General features: G+C 37.9%; 1 protein-coding gene across 1 annotated transcript in view; it reads left to right on the forward strand.

The window, feature by feature from the left end:
* TNNI3K (TNNI3 interacting kinase) overlaps positions 1-14,356 on the forward strand; it is a 270,883-nt gene that overhangs the window by 68,358 nt on the left and 188,169 nt on the right. Inside the window, exons 6-7 of the mRNA XM_058538296.1 lie at positions 10,023-10,121; positions 14,185-14,323. Of these exons, the coding sequence (XP_058394279.1) occupies positions 10,023-10,121; positions 14,185-14,323 (238 nt within the window). The remainder of the gene's footprint in view (positions 1-10,022; positions 10,122-14,184; positions 14,324-14,356) is intronic.

A 14,356-nucleotide genomic window follows, 5' to 3' on the forward strand; every position in this document is an offset into this window, starting at 1 on the left:
GAGAGATCAAAAGAAGGCAAGTCAGATGAAGTCACAGTCTTTTTGTAACCTAATCTTGGAAGTGATAGTCTGTGACTTTTGCTATAGTCTATTCATGAGAAATGAGTCATTATGTCAAGCCCACACTCAAGGAAACTGCTTAGCCTCATGTATATCCAATACCACTCATATTTTATCAAAGACGATAACAAATATATTTAGAGGTGGATTCATAGAGGAATTATGTGTTATGTCTGGAAGGTATTGGCTCTATTAACCCCGGGAAACTTGGCATGATGCTATACTCATATTCTTTGGCCCAGTCTTCTCCTAGGAGCACAGAGGACCTAGCAAGAAGATGTGGTGGCAATTCTATTCTCCAAAAGCGGGCAACTCTCTTTTGTGGACCAATGATTTCAGTATACATTCTCTGGATGTCTAGGGTTCCAGTGGTACCTCAGAGGTCATTCAGGGAGAAAGGAGGGAGTACTCGGCATATGCCCCCTACCACCAGGTGCCACCCAGCCCAATTATATCATAGTACTTATGTTGAGTTCTGAGTTCATTAAATAAAAGTTTGAAAAAAAGCCAGCTTGAAATGTTTAAAAAGCTGGGATCCGGGGTCGGCCCTGTGGCTTAGAGGTTAAGTGCGCGCGCTCTGCTACTGGCGGCCTGGGTTCGGATCCCGGGCGCGCACTGATGCACTGCTTCTCTGGTCATGCTGAGGCCACGTCCCACATACAGCAACTAGAAGGATGTGCAGCTATGACATACAACTATCTACTGGGGCTTTGGGGGGAAAAAAAATTAAAAAGCTGGGATTCTAGTGCTGTGTTTTTTGGCTGCAGCAGTATAGTATGGCACAGTGGTTAAGAATGTAGGCTCTGAAACCTGCCTCCCTGGGTTTCTTTGTATCTACGTTCTGCCATTTGCTAGCCATGTGATGGGATTTAGAAGTCTGGGGTTGAGTCCCATCCACAGTTACTTCTTGGCCCTTTCTGTTTCTGAAGCCAAAACTACTTGGACAGATTTGAATCTGTTCCTCTTTTTATTTTCATTGTAGGCTTCTATTCTTAGCCACCCTGTATTTATCTTAGTTTAACATGACCAATGGAATAGTTATACATTTACCACAATTTTGCCTACTGTTTTCTGTCCTGATAATAGGTCTCTGACTAAATGATGTCTGTTCTTCATCTTAATAAACTCCTTCTCTAGAAACAAAAATGATCTATAATTGATTTTTATACTTGTCAATGCATAGTGTTTCATATCAGTTAAAACATTTTTACAACTGTGGATTTACCAGTATCACTGTGTCACGTATTTTAAGCTTTTGCAGACCAAAATTTTCAATTATATTGTTAAATAAAGAGCCTGTAGGACACAACTGATTACCACATCTGCATTCTAAAATAAATTTTGGTAGTATCTTGCAGTTCATCAAATAGTGAGTTTTCTGGCTTAATGAATGAGGAAGCTCAAAATGGGAGCACTAAACATGCCATATAGTGTGCTTGTAACAGAGCTAACCCTTGAGCCTGAGACTTAACTGTTGATGCTGTCTCTTTTGTTTTTAAATTTTAGCTGCTGGAAATTAATTGATATAATTTTTGATATAATCTTTTAGGAGGATTCTTATCACTTAGTCTTGTCTTAGACCCAAATCTTTATGTGTTCCTTATTCTGTTCTATGAGTTGACTCCAACTCATCTTCAAAGTATAGTTTAGAAGTTGGTCTTTAGGGCCGGCCCCATGGCTTAGTGGTTAAGTGCGCACGCTCCGCTACTGGTGGCCCCGGTTCGGATCCCGGGCACGCAGCAACGCACCGCTTCTCCGGTCATGCTGAGGCCACATCCCACATACAGCAACTAGAAGGATGTGCAGCTATGAAATACAACTATCTCCTGGGGCTTTGGGGAGAAAAAAGGAGGAGGATTGGCAATAGATGTTAGCTCAGAGCCAGTCTTCCTCAGCAAAAAGAGGAGGATTAGCATGGCTGTTAGCTCAGGGCTGATCTTCCTCACAAAGAACAACAACAAAAAAAAAGTTGGTCTTTCAAGTGGAGGCAAATCACTTGTTTTCAGAATGCTTTGGCAGAAGAACTTCTTTTGAAAAAATGGAGGCGCAGGTGACCTGGGCTGGAGAACAGAAGTCGTGAGAAAACTGGTTGTCAGGTGGTTCTTGCACTCGTCTGTGATTATGATGTCCAGGGTGTATGCAGTGTGGGGAAGAACATCAGTGAGAGGGAGCCTGACTTGGACTCCAATTTTCAAGTCTCTGTAATTGCAAAGTAGTGAAAAATATTGGGCTTTTGGCAAGCTATATAAATAAATCTCATATGAAAAAAATTGTGACTTTGGAAATGCATAGAACATGATGTATTCATAACATAGTGAACATTGAAACCTGTTTTCTCAGCCAGAGATTTTAAAATAAGACCCTCACATAAGGAAATGCTGTGAAAAAGTATATCTAGATAAGGAAGAAAATAGCACAGCAAGATTAGCTGGAAGGCTCCAAAAATTTTGCCCCTCTTTTCTTAAAAATATCTCTTCCGTGGGCTTCCTTAACAGGCATTCCTTTGTTCTCTTTTTCCTTCTTAGATGACTCCTGCCTTTTCTTTGCCGGCTCCCTTCTTTCCCGCTTTTTACCCATAAATATCCCACAAATATTTCCTCTGACCTTACAGAAGTGGTGTTATCTCCTGGCTTCAATTATTACTTCTATAAAATGTTACCACTTGCATCTCCAGCCTTGGCCTCACTGCTTCACATCACTTTTCTTCATCCATTGGCTTTTCTACTTACATTCTCATCATTTCCTGAGAAGTGATAAATTTATATGATCAATGGAATTCTTTTATTATTTGTATATAAGTTAATATATCTTTAAGTTCTATTTCTGCAACTTAAGAATATGGAGCTTCCCCTTAATTTCTTTGATAGTATTATCTTGTGGAATCATTTTCTGAGTAATTTTCAGACCAAATTTAATTTTAACCCGAGATAATAAGAGAAATATCAAATAGGAGAACCTCATTTCTGTGACAACCTGAAGAAACTATTTTCCAATAAGTTTTTGTACTCAAATATTTAATTAGAGCTATGTCAAGTAAAAAAAAAAAGTCATTACAAAAATATTCAGTCAAAGCTATAAGTGAAAAACTCTGTAACTACATGATAGAGAGTTCTTACCTAACATTTGTAATGGGTGTCAAAAAGTAGAGTATATATATTTAAAAATAGAAATTTCTACGGAAACTAGAACATAAAGTCAAAAGAAGTGTTTATTAAATCTAAAGCAAATGCTACCATCTAAAATGCTTTCTAAGTCTTCAATACCAATGGATAAGCAATTATTGTATCTTTAATTGGCATAGATTTTGGTAGTTGTTTGAAAACTTGAGAATTGTGTTCACATCTTGATTCGGGGATTGGCCTCAATGGAAACAGCTTGTGGTATTGGATAAAGCACAATGAACTGCCAAGGGGAATTGGAAGAAACCAGCAATTACAAGTGATTAATCTGAGAGACAGAAACTGTAAGTGATGCTCCTACTTCCTAAATTAGTGAAGTAGACAAAGTTTTATCTTCACGATCATCTCCTCTTATAGGCTTCCTCCTTTACTGCTATCATTTGTTGACAACTTATCATCTCTCTCCATCCTCAGTCCTCTCACATGCTGAGTCACGTGATTCTACCATCTTAGTATCTCTATAATCCATTCTCCATCCCCAGGCCACTACTACTACTTCAGCTCATTTTATCCTTATCTCTCTTTTTTTTAGCTTATTGCAGGACCATGCTAGCTGATCACCCTGCTTCCTGTCTTGCACTCTCTTCAATCCATTTGTTATACTACTACTAGAAGGATTTTTTAAAGATGCAAATCAGAACATACTTTACTCCTACTTAAAATCTCCTGGTGAGTCCCTGCAAGGAAAAAGTTTACAAAAAATCCTGAACTTCTTGTCATACTATATAAGACTCTTCAAGATCCCAGCACACAACTCCTACTTAGAATAAGTTTTAACTTCATTTTTTTTCAGTCAACTGCAAATGGTTACTCAGTCAGGATCATTCTTGCTGATATACTGCCTTTATGACCATCCATGAAAATCCTTGAATAATAGCATCAACCAAGAGCTGTATCCTCTACAGGACTATCTGTGATGGCAAGGGATGGCTACCTGGCCTCAAATAGTAACACACATAAAAAGAAAAACAGCATGGAGTAGTATGGTGCTTTGGACTTCTGTAGACCTGAGTTTAAACTTTGGTGCTTTTCTTTGCAAGCTATGTAATTCTGAACTTCATCATTCTTATTTTTATAATGGGGCTATTGAGAGATTGTGAGCATTAAATGAGATAGATATTCTCATTTAGCTTATAGATATTCTCAAAGCACGTTCAAGAAATATTAGTTCCCTTTGCCTTCTAATGCTTCATTCACATTAACAAGAATCAAAGAGCAAGTGATACAGATGAGATCAGTGCAGGGGACTGTATCAACCCAGGGTAAAAGTGGTTGGAAAATAGAGTGGAAATGCCTAACAGGACTGCCAGTTGACAAAGAAGGGAGGCCCTGTGTTGGAGGAAGTCTAGGAAGACACATGCAACTGGAGAGAGAAATGTGTGTGTGTGCATATGTGTGTTGTAGAAGTATTTGTAGCTGCAGTTTAAGCAGCAGTAGTAGTAATAGTAATAGCAGTAGTAATAGATGGAATCAACCAGGGAATGTGTGCAGCACGATAGCTAATAGCTATTACTTATTGAATACTTTCTCTCATGTACCAAGCATTGTGCTAAATGCTTTGCATGTGTTAACTTAAATAATACAAGAGAATTAATGCAGACAAAGGAGATCAAAAGGAAACACAAGTGTCAGTGAGGAAAAAGAAACACTTAAGAGATGAACAGCGAGAGTCATCTCTGTAGAGGAATAATAATAAGTTGTCAGAGAGATACGAGCAAACTCAAAGATTGTAACGTCGATCAATCTAGGGGAGAATAGTATCTTAAGGATCAGACAAATAGGAGCAAATGCTGGAGAAATATTAAAATAAGGAAAAGACCAAAAAGTGTCCATTGGAGTGGGCGGTTAGGAGGGCTTTGATGTCATTTTCCAGAGAAATTTCCCTGAAGTAGTAGGTCTGAAGACAGATTTTAGTGGGCTGAGGAGTGAACAAGAGGTGAGGAAATGTGGACAAAGGTGGAGACTAGTCTTAAAAGAAGATTGGCTGTAAAATTTAGGAGAGAGGGCAATAGTTCAAAGGACATGACTGAGAACTGGTTGTTGAAAAATATCAAATCTGGAAATATCAAATGTAGAACTGGAAATATCAAATCTAAATCAACTTGCATATCAATGCAACAGAAAATATGAAATCCAAATCAACTTGTATATCAATGTCTTTGGAATCATTTTGAATTCGTGAGGCATAGATTTAGAAAATATTTTCCTCTAAAGTTTTGCTAATACAGATTTTTCCACTAAATGGAAAAGGGTATTAATCCAGTATAGCCTCATGGTTCCACTCTCTATAAGTTTCAGTATTAAAGGTTAGATAAAGGCATACAGAAGAGAAAATTGTGGCTTTAAACAAACTATAAATCCTAAGGAAAACATTGGTATAAGCATAAATTGGGGAAGACTCCAAAGAAGCCATAGGAAATGAGATATCACTTAAAGCAAAGAAAAATTTATTTTCAAAGTGTAGATATTTATTGAAGGTCTACTATGTATAAGACACTATATTTAATTTTGGCAATTTCAACCAAGATTGATTGCCATTTCATTCCCTCTAGACGTTACCTTATTTTACTTTCTCTTCTATGGGACATTTAGTTCCTCTTGATATGGTCATTTCTTCCTTCTGCATTGCTGTCAATCACTTTCATGAGATGCAGCGTAGAGGGGGAGCTAAATGGGACCAAGTCAAATAAGTTAAAGTCATACCGTAGGAGAAACACTCAGCAAGAACAATTGTGTCTTTGCTCTTATAGGCATTACTTTTAGAATCTCTGGGATTTTAAATGATAAGATCCGGCTATTTTAATTAGAAGGATCAAATTCCAGTGCCTCAGGTGAAAAAATCCTTTTATCCGGAGTCAGAACTGCTACATTTTACTGAGACAAGTTTAGAACATGAAACAAAAGTTTAAAATTTTATGTCATAATGATTCACCCACAGTGATAATTAATGGAAAGATGAAGTTGCACGGTAAGTAGTGTACGCACTCGGAGAAGGAAAGGATCAATATGGTAAAATATTTGTGGAAGGTTCTCACGGAAAACATGGGAACTGAGCTTTGGCCTTGAGACCATGTGCGCGACAGGCAGAGAAAGAGAAGGGAAGCTTTCTGGGAAGAAAGAGCAGAATGTGCAAATAAACGTTTACATTACAACTTGGGAACTGAAGGGACTCCACTTGGATTTTTTGGGGAGTCAACTGGTAAATAAAAATATCTGTAAAGGGTTATGTATATAGTAATTCCCTACTAGCAAAATAAAGAGCTCTGATCCATTTTCTGTGCTCATAAAACAACTACTTAATGGGAGGCACTTTGTGGTGCTTATCCTTCCATCAGTAAAAGGTACCAAGTTACTAGCCCGTGTTTGAATTGGTTCTTTAATAATAATACTGATATATATGTCAGTTATACAAATCTAAGTATGATACAGTTCATTTCTTTAAAGAGTTGAAAGATTTTTTAAGATATCCTTTCTGTGATAAGACTTGTTTCTTGCTTACAATTTCACTAATGGTTGTGTTTTGTTTTTGAGAGAAAAAAAATCAAAACTGTGTATTTTCTCAAAAAATTTTAAAACAACAGAGTTTTATGCCCTACAAAAATCTTAATGAGATAATGTATGTTAAACTCCAATCACAGTTCCTGGCATGGAGCAGGCACTTGGGGTTTGCTAAAGGTTAATTTGAAATAAATGATCAATAAAGGTTTGTTGAATTGAATTATTTAAAATTTGTCATGCAATGGGGTCCAAATTGTTAATGTTTAAATTCCCTTATGACTCATGGTAGGTAAATTTTCCAATTTTTTTTCACTAGAAATACAATTATTTGGATGCTTATTATATACTTAGCATAGTGGTGAATAAAACAGATTCTGTCTGTGACTTCATGGGGCTTCAAGTAGTACAAAGAGTGTGAAGTTGTTTTACTAACTTTTTCAGCTTCTGGAGTAGGAGAAGCATGGATGAAATGATTTGATAGATATATGTTCCAGCCTAAATGTTAACACGAGTGTATTTGTCTTAGCCACATGACAGGCATATTTGTATATCACAATATATTATATTCCCACAAGATTGCTAGGAGATACTCTCCCCATCATGACTCCAAAAATCATAAAAATCAATAAATGCATTCTACTCGTATAAATAATGTGAAATTATTCAGATAAGTCCAATGTGCTTTGCTTTCAATGGTTAAATATTTCCTTGAAGTTTAAAACAAACTAAATAAAGCCTACAGTTGAATAATGAATAATGACTCTGTGTGGTTTCATTAAAACTTACATTTTGACAGTTTCTCAGAAGGCCAACACTTCATAATTAATGAAAGTTCAGCCAAAAGATTGACCTTCTGAACGACTGGATAAGTGCAAACTTGGGAGGAAAAAAATTTGCTTTGGACTATTTATTGAAGCCTAAGAGCCGTTATCTTTTAGAATGAAAGTAAGTTCTGGAACCATGCCTAAGAAATTGGCTCTATAAGTTAACATTGGAGAGCCCTCTTTACAATAAAAATTCATGCTGTCTGCTTTATTTTATGCTATATTTAAAATCAGAGAAATTGTAAAAAGCTTCATTTACCTTGATCGTTTGTGACCTCCTTTAAAGGTTCCTAAGATTGAACTTGCAGGCATGTGAAGTCTAAGATACCAGGCGCTTGATATAAATGGCTCTGGCATTCTTTTCCAAGCTGAATCTGCAGAACTTCAACTGACAGAAAGCTTTTTATCTGAGATTGAGTTAGTTAGTTCATTTACTTAAAGGTTGGTATTAATGGGATCAAGGTCACAGGAGAGGCCTGATGGGAAGAAACTTGAAAGTCAAACAGACCTAGATTTGAATTCTAGTTCTGCTCCTTACTAGCTGTATGCCCTCAAATAAGTTACCTGGCTTCCCAGAGGCTCCATTTCTTCACCTTTAAAATGAGACAGTAGCATCTACCTTTCTGTGTTTTGGAGTAAAACAGTTAAAGGACACTTCAGTTACCGTTTACGCACTTAGTTCAGGGTGTGATGCATAATATGCCCTTAACAAATGTTAATTGTGGTTCTAATTTTTTATTAGAAAAACAACTCACTGTACACATTGTGTATTGTATTGACCATTAGTCAGCAATATCCAAATATCAGCAAAAACATTGTTCTGGGAATGTGTAGAAGCCTATACACCTGCTCATATTTTTGGCCCTGCCAGAAATTCCAAATGCTCCAACAAGATTTCCTTATCTCTTTGTATGACAATTACAATCAGTTCTAATGTTATGCCAATGATTGAAAAAATTCTGAGAATAAGCATGTAAAATCGCACAGTTTTAGCTCATATGTGCTCAATAAATTGTGTGTTGATGCATGAACAAATGGATGATTGAATAAATGAACTATTTACAACTATGCAGCACTCAGAAACAAAGCTGGAGGCAAGAGACTGAAGATTCACTTCCCTGCTAACATTGACTTGCTCCTTGACTTCGAGAAAGATCCCAATTCCTCTGATTCTTAATTTCTTCCTCTTTAAAACATAGGGATTTGATATGTAATGTCCATGGTCCCGCTCCAGTTCTGAAGGACTATGATTGAAACAGGCAAGGAACCTTGACTCAGGAGGCAGTTTGTTTATAGGAACAGAAGAGCTGTTGGAGCATAAGTCTCTTTAAATCTTCCTGTTTTCTCTTCGAAGTCTAACAGACTTTTGAAAATTTCACAAAATGCATATTATTTCACCAACTGAAGAATAGACAGTGCATTAGAAAAATCCACAATGAAAATGAGCACATCTGAAGGAAATGATTTCAATCAGTTTTCCAGAGAAGAAGGACTTAGAGATGGGTCTTTGGGAGGAGAAGGAATCTGAAGGGTCAGTAGATTTCTTGGCAATTTGTGGCTTTCCCTGAGGACAGTTGGTCAATAGCTCCTGGTGCTGTTTTTCACTTGCTCATTCATTCATTCATTCATTCAGTGAATGCTTATTGATTGATTACTATTTGCATAGCAACATGCTAAGGTAGGATTATAAAGATGAATTTTTCCTTAAGGAATTTGCTCTTTACTAGAGCTGGTAAGGCATGTACATAAACTTTTTAAATGTTCTAACCAGCCTGAAAGAAAGTTATATGAGATTTCAGAGAAAGGAAGACAATTTCAGCACTTCAGTTGGCAATGAAGGGAGGGAAATCAAAGAAATCTTGGAGAAGATGGCATTTAGCTTGGGTTTAACCATCTGTAGATTGGGCAGAAGAGAATTCCTGACTGAAGAAATAATGTGAATGAAGACTCAAAGGAGCAGGAAATAGAATGCAGTTTGACTATACAATTGAGTTTATGAAAGAGAGTAATGGGAAATGTGTTAAAAACGATATCATCAGGGGCAGGCCCTGTGGTGTAGTTTAAGTCCAGTGCACTCTGCTTCGGTGGCCCAGGTTCGTGGGTTCAGATCCCTTGCATGGACCTACACCACTCATCAGGAATGCTGTGGTGGCCACCCACATATAAAGTGGAGGAAGATTAGCACAGATGTTAGCTCAGGGCTAATCTTCCTCAAGCAAAAAAAGAGGAGGATTGGCAATGGATATTAGCTCAGGGCTAATCTTCCTCAGCAAAAAAAAAAGGATGCTATCAGATTGAGAGGACTTTGAATGCCTCTGGAGGTTTCAGAGAAGGGAGGTAGAAGAAAACTGTTTCAAGTTGGTGACCTCTGAAGAAGAGTTGGGCTTGGTGGTTGTAAAATGAGTTTTGATGGGCAAATGCCCCAAAGGAAGCTCCTAACTGAGCTCTCTTTCTTGTCCAGGCTGCTGATGTGCTGCTGCAACATGGAGCTAATGTCAACGTTCAAGATGCTGTGTTTTTCACTCCATTGCACATTGCAGCATACTATGGGCATGAGCAGGTGAGTCTGACAGTAGAATTTTCAAAGGCTGGAAGACCACTTAAGCGCTCCAGGCTTTTGTTAAACTGCCCTAGCTTCAATGAAAGGATATTTAAGATATACTTTGAATTACTTTTGCTATATTCTTATCAGCTCCACCCTTGAGGAGCTTGTAGATCCACAGAAACATTCCAGCTGCTGAGTTATTCATTTCTGCTGACTACTTTAGTGCACAAGGGAGGCAGTAGAGTACCTGGGTAAGAGTGCAGCCATGGGAATCAGTTAGCTTGAAGTTGAAAAATTCCTAGCTGTGTGACCATGTGTGGGTTATATAATCTCCCTGATCTTCAGTTTCTTCACGTATAAAATGGAGAAAATATTAATACTACCTACTTCATAGGGTTGCTGTTATGATGAGATATTAATTTAAAATGTTTGGCAAATGGTCAATAAATGTCACTGTGATGATGCTAATGACAATAACAATAAAATAAATCATAAAGGCCTTTCCAACAGTTCTCTGAAAAAAGATGTCTTTCAGAAACTTGGTTCCCTCTTTTCTACTGTCCTGGGATATGGTAGGCTGAAAAATGTCTCCCGAGATAGGTTCATGTTCTAATTTCCTGAACCTGTGAATGTTACTCTAAAAGGGACTTTGCAGGGGCCGGCCCGGTGGCACAAGCGGTTAAGTGCACACTCCGCTGTGGCGGCCCGGGGTTCGCCGGTTCGGATCCCGGGCGCTCACTGATGCACTACTTGGCAAGCCATGCTGTGGCGGCGTCCCATATAAAGTGGAGGAAGATGGGCATGGATGTTAGCCCAGGGCCAATCTTCCTCAGCAAAAAGAGGAGGATTGGCAGATGTTAGCTCAGGGCTGATCCTCCTCACAAATAAAAAAAAAAAAAAAGGGACTTTGCAGATGTGATCAAGTTAAGGATCTTGAGATGAGATTATCCTGCATTATCTAGGTGGGCCTGATGTAATCACAAGGGTCCTTATCATAGGGATCAGGAAATCAAAATGAGTAACAGAAGATGTGACAGTGGAAGCTAGAGGTTAAAGTAATGCAAGAAGGGCCCACAAGCTAAGGAATGCAGGCAGCCTGTAGAAGCTGGAAAAGCCAGGAAATGAAAGCCTCTGGAGGGAATGCAACCTGCCAGCACCTTGATTTTAGACTTCTGACCTCCAGAACTGTAAGAGAATAAATCTGTGCTGTTCTAATCCAATAAATTTGTGGTAATTTGCTACAGTGGCAATGAGAAACTAATATGTGGAATAACCTCGATAACTCAAGAACAATCACTAAATGTGCTTTAAATATATAATTTGTTTTAAATATATAGTTACATAACATGTACATATTTATAAAACTTGATATTCTGTAATAAATTAATAACATGTATAGAATGTGTTGAAGTTTACAATGTGCCTTGATTCAATAAATAATTTCATTTGACCTTCACAATCACTTTATGAACTTAAGCACAGTTACCATGTGAGCAAGCTCATACTATGGGACAGGCATTGTGTTAAGACCTTTATGTGGATTTTTTTTTTTTCTAATTTTGCCACAACCCTAAAATTAGCTGTTATTTGCCCCTTCTTGCCAATGATACACATGTTGCTCACTCAGGTCAGGGAGCATGACAGAGTCACGCAGCTAGTAAGTAGAAGAGCTGGAATGTGTATTCAGATCTGTCTGATCCCAAAGCCCATATTCATCCTGTAGTATCAAAGATCCTCTTCTTACCCCTCTTCTATAAGTGAGACAAATGATCAAGGCCAGGCAACTTGCTTCAGTGGTAGAGCTGGAATTCAAGGCCAGGTGCTCGAAATCCAAAATCCGTTGATTTTCAACCTGAACGTATTGAAAGACGAAATTTTTATATGCTACTTTCAACGGCTGCCCTTTAGCTATACTCAAAGAACTAAACAGAACCAAATAAAACAGAAATACAAACGTAATGGGATAACAAAACTTAACTGTTCTTTTGACATTCTGTTTTTACTCTTCCTCATTTTATGTCTCTAGATCTCTAGTCTTGCTCAACTATGGGGTAGAATTATACCTTTTTACTTTCATAGAGGTCATGCCATTGCACTGCCTGAGGATCTCACATTGAAAATCAAACTTACTTGTGTCTCTGTGCTGTTCTAGTCATTGTGCCTTTATTTCTTTGCTACCTGGCATATGCTTGGACACTCTCAGACCTGTGAAGCGTGACCTATAGCTAGGGAAGATTGCTCATTTCATTGATGTGCTGCTCAGAGCGCACTGGAGTGCACTGGAGAGCTGGGCACTGAAAGTGCTTTTGAAAGTACAGGATCCAAAAGCCCAGGTGATGAAAAAATTCCATACTTTTCCGACTTCAGGCACAGACAGGATATATACAATGTGTGTTGTTTGTAGAGTCATTCTTTTGGCGATTAACCTCATCACCCAGCAGAAACATAAAGAGCCTCTGTGCATGTTAGGTGGACAGCTAAATTTGTTTACTTTCCCTGAATATCTAGTCACGGTCTTATAAAATTATGCTAAAACATGGATGGCCCTTTTATGATAAGGGACTCACTTTCTGTGTGCGAAGAGAGCACATAAGTAATTTATGGATGCCATTGTCATTTGCTAAAATATGCTGACAGGAAAATGGTACATTCGCTATATAAGTGTACCTAATGTGCCATATTCCTAGCTATTTGTTTATTTATTTATTTTTAAGTGGAAGAGTAGATGTTTTGTACCAAGACCAATATTTCCTAAGTATATAATAATAGTGCTTAATAAAGAATCGATTTCAAAGATAGTTTAAATCTGTCCATTATCAAGTCACATAATCAGAATTTATGGAGTCTGTGTAAGTGGAAATATCTGCTTAGCAGTGCAAGGTTCTTGAGACTAAACTTCTACTGTTCTGATTGCCCCTGAATTAAGATTGTCTACCCATTAGCCAACAAAGGGATAAAATACACGTGTTCTGCATTGGTGCTACCACTTCTGCTAGCATTTATCGAGTACCAGGCACTTTTCTAAATGCTATACATGTAATAACTTATTTAATCCTCACAACAACTCTATGAGGTGGAACTATTATCATCCCCATCTTAGCAACGAAGAAACTGCAGTTTCCAAAGGTCAGATAATTTATGCAAGGTGATGTAGCTAATAAGTAGAAGACTGATTTTCGAGTGCTTGTTCTTTACCCATTAAACTCAATAGGAAGTTTCCCTACATCCTACCTGGCTAATTTTTTGCCTAGAATTTCTTTCGAATATGTACCATATTCTTGAGAGGTTTCTGCCCAACACATTTTGATTTGCTGCCACATAGATAGTCAAAATGGTTTTAGAGCTTGAATTCACTTTTATGCTGACACCTCAGTGGTCAGGACAATTGAAGGGGTCCTCCCGTAACTGTTGTTTTAATGACACATGCATCCTAACTTATCTCTTCGGATCACTGTGATGATTTCTGAAATTCCCAGGGGAGGCAATGTCAGGTTTAGAGGAATTATTTAGAAAGTTCCCAAGTAGATGTGTAAATAATTTGAAAGAATCCCATAAATTACATGAAACAGCCCCTGGAAGACTCCTAAGTTGTTTAATACTGTATCTTTCTCCGTTCCTTTGGATGTGGATCTCGGCTAACGGGGGAAGATGTGAGGGCTAGTGTGGCTATCTCCCATTTACTCACAAATCCAGAAAAGAAATCAGAACTCCAATAACAAGATGACCATCGGGGACCTATGCCTGGAGCTGCTGTGAAAATCAAGAATCAAATAAACACTGTTGGCTCTGGCCAGAAGGAGACTTTGGAACAGATTGTCAGAGAAGATCACGGGTGACTTTAGAGAGGATTCTTGATGTACAATGAAGACCCAACCCTGAAATTGCTGCAGTTTTGGGCTTTTGTTAGGTTATATAATAATAAATTCCCTATTGCTTAACACGTTGAGTTAGGATTTTCTGTTATTTTCAGGTAAAAATAATCTAAAAGGCTGTAATGGTATGTCTTCTTCCATATTGCTGAAAGCTTTACATTACTGTTTGATTTTTGATATTAATTCCAAATGAATATATCCTTTAGGTAACACGCCTCCTTTTGAAATTTGGTGCTGATGTAAATGTGAGCGGTGAAGTTGGAGATAGGCCCCTCCACCTGGCATCTGCAAAAGGATTCTTTAATATTGCAAAACTCTTGGTGGAAGAAGGCAGCAAAGCAGATGGTAAGATTATATGTTTAGCAGACTTTTGCTATC

The sequence above is a fragment of the Diceros bicornis genome, chromosome 4 (assembly GCF_020826845.1).
Source record: "Diceros bicornis minor isolate mBicDic1 chromosome 4, mDicBic1.mat.cur, whole genome shotgun sequence".
Taxonomy (NCBI): domain Eukaryota; kingdom Metazoa; phylum Chordata; class Mammalia; order Perissodactyla; family Rhinocerotidae; genus Diceros; species Diceros bicornis.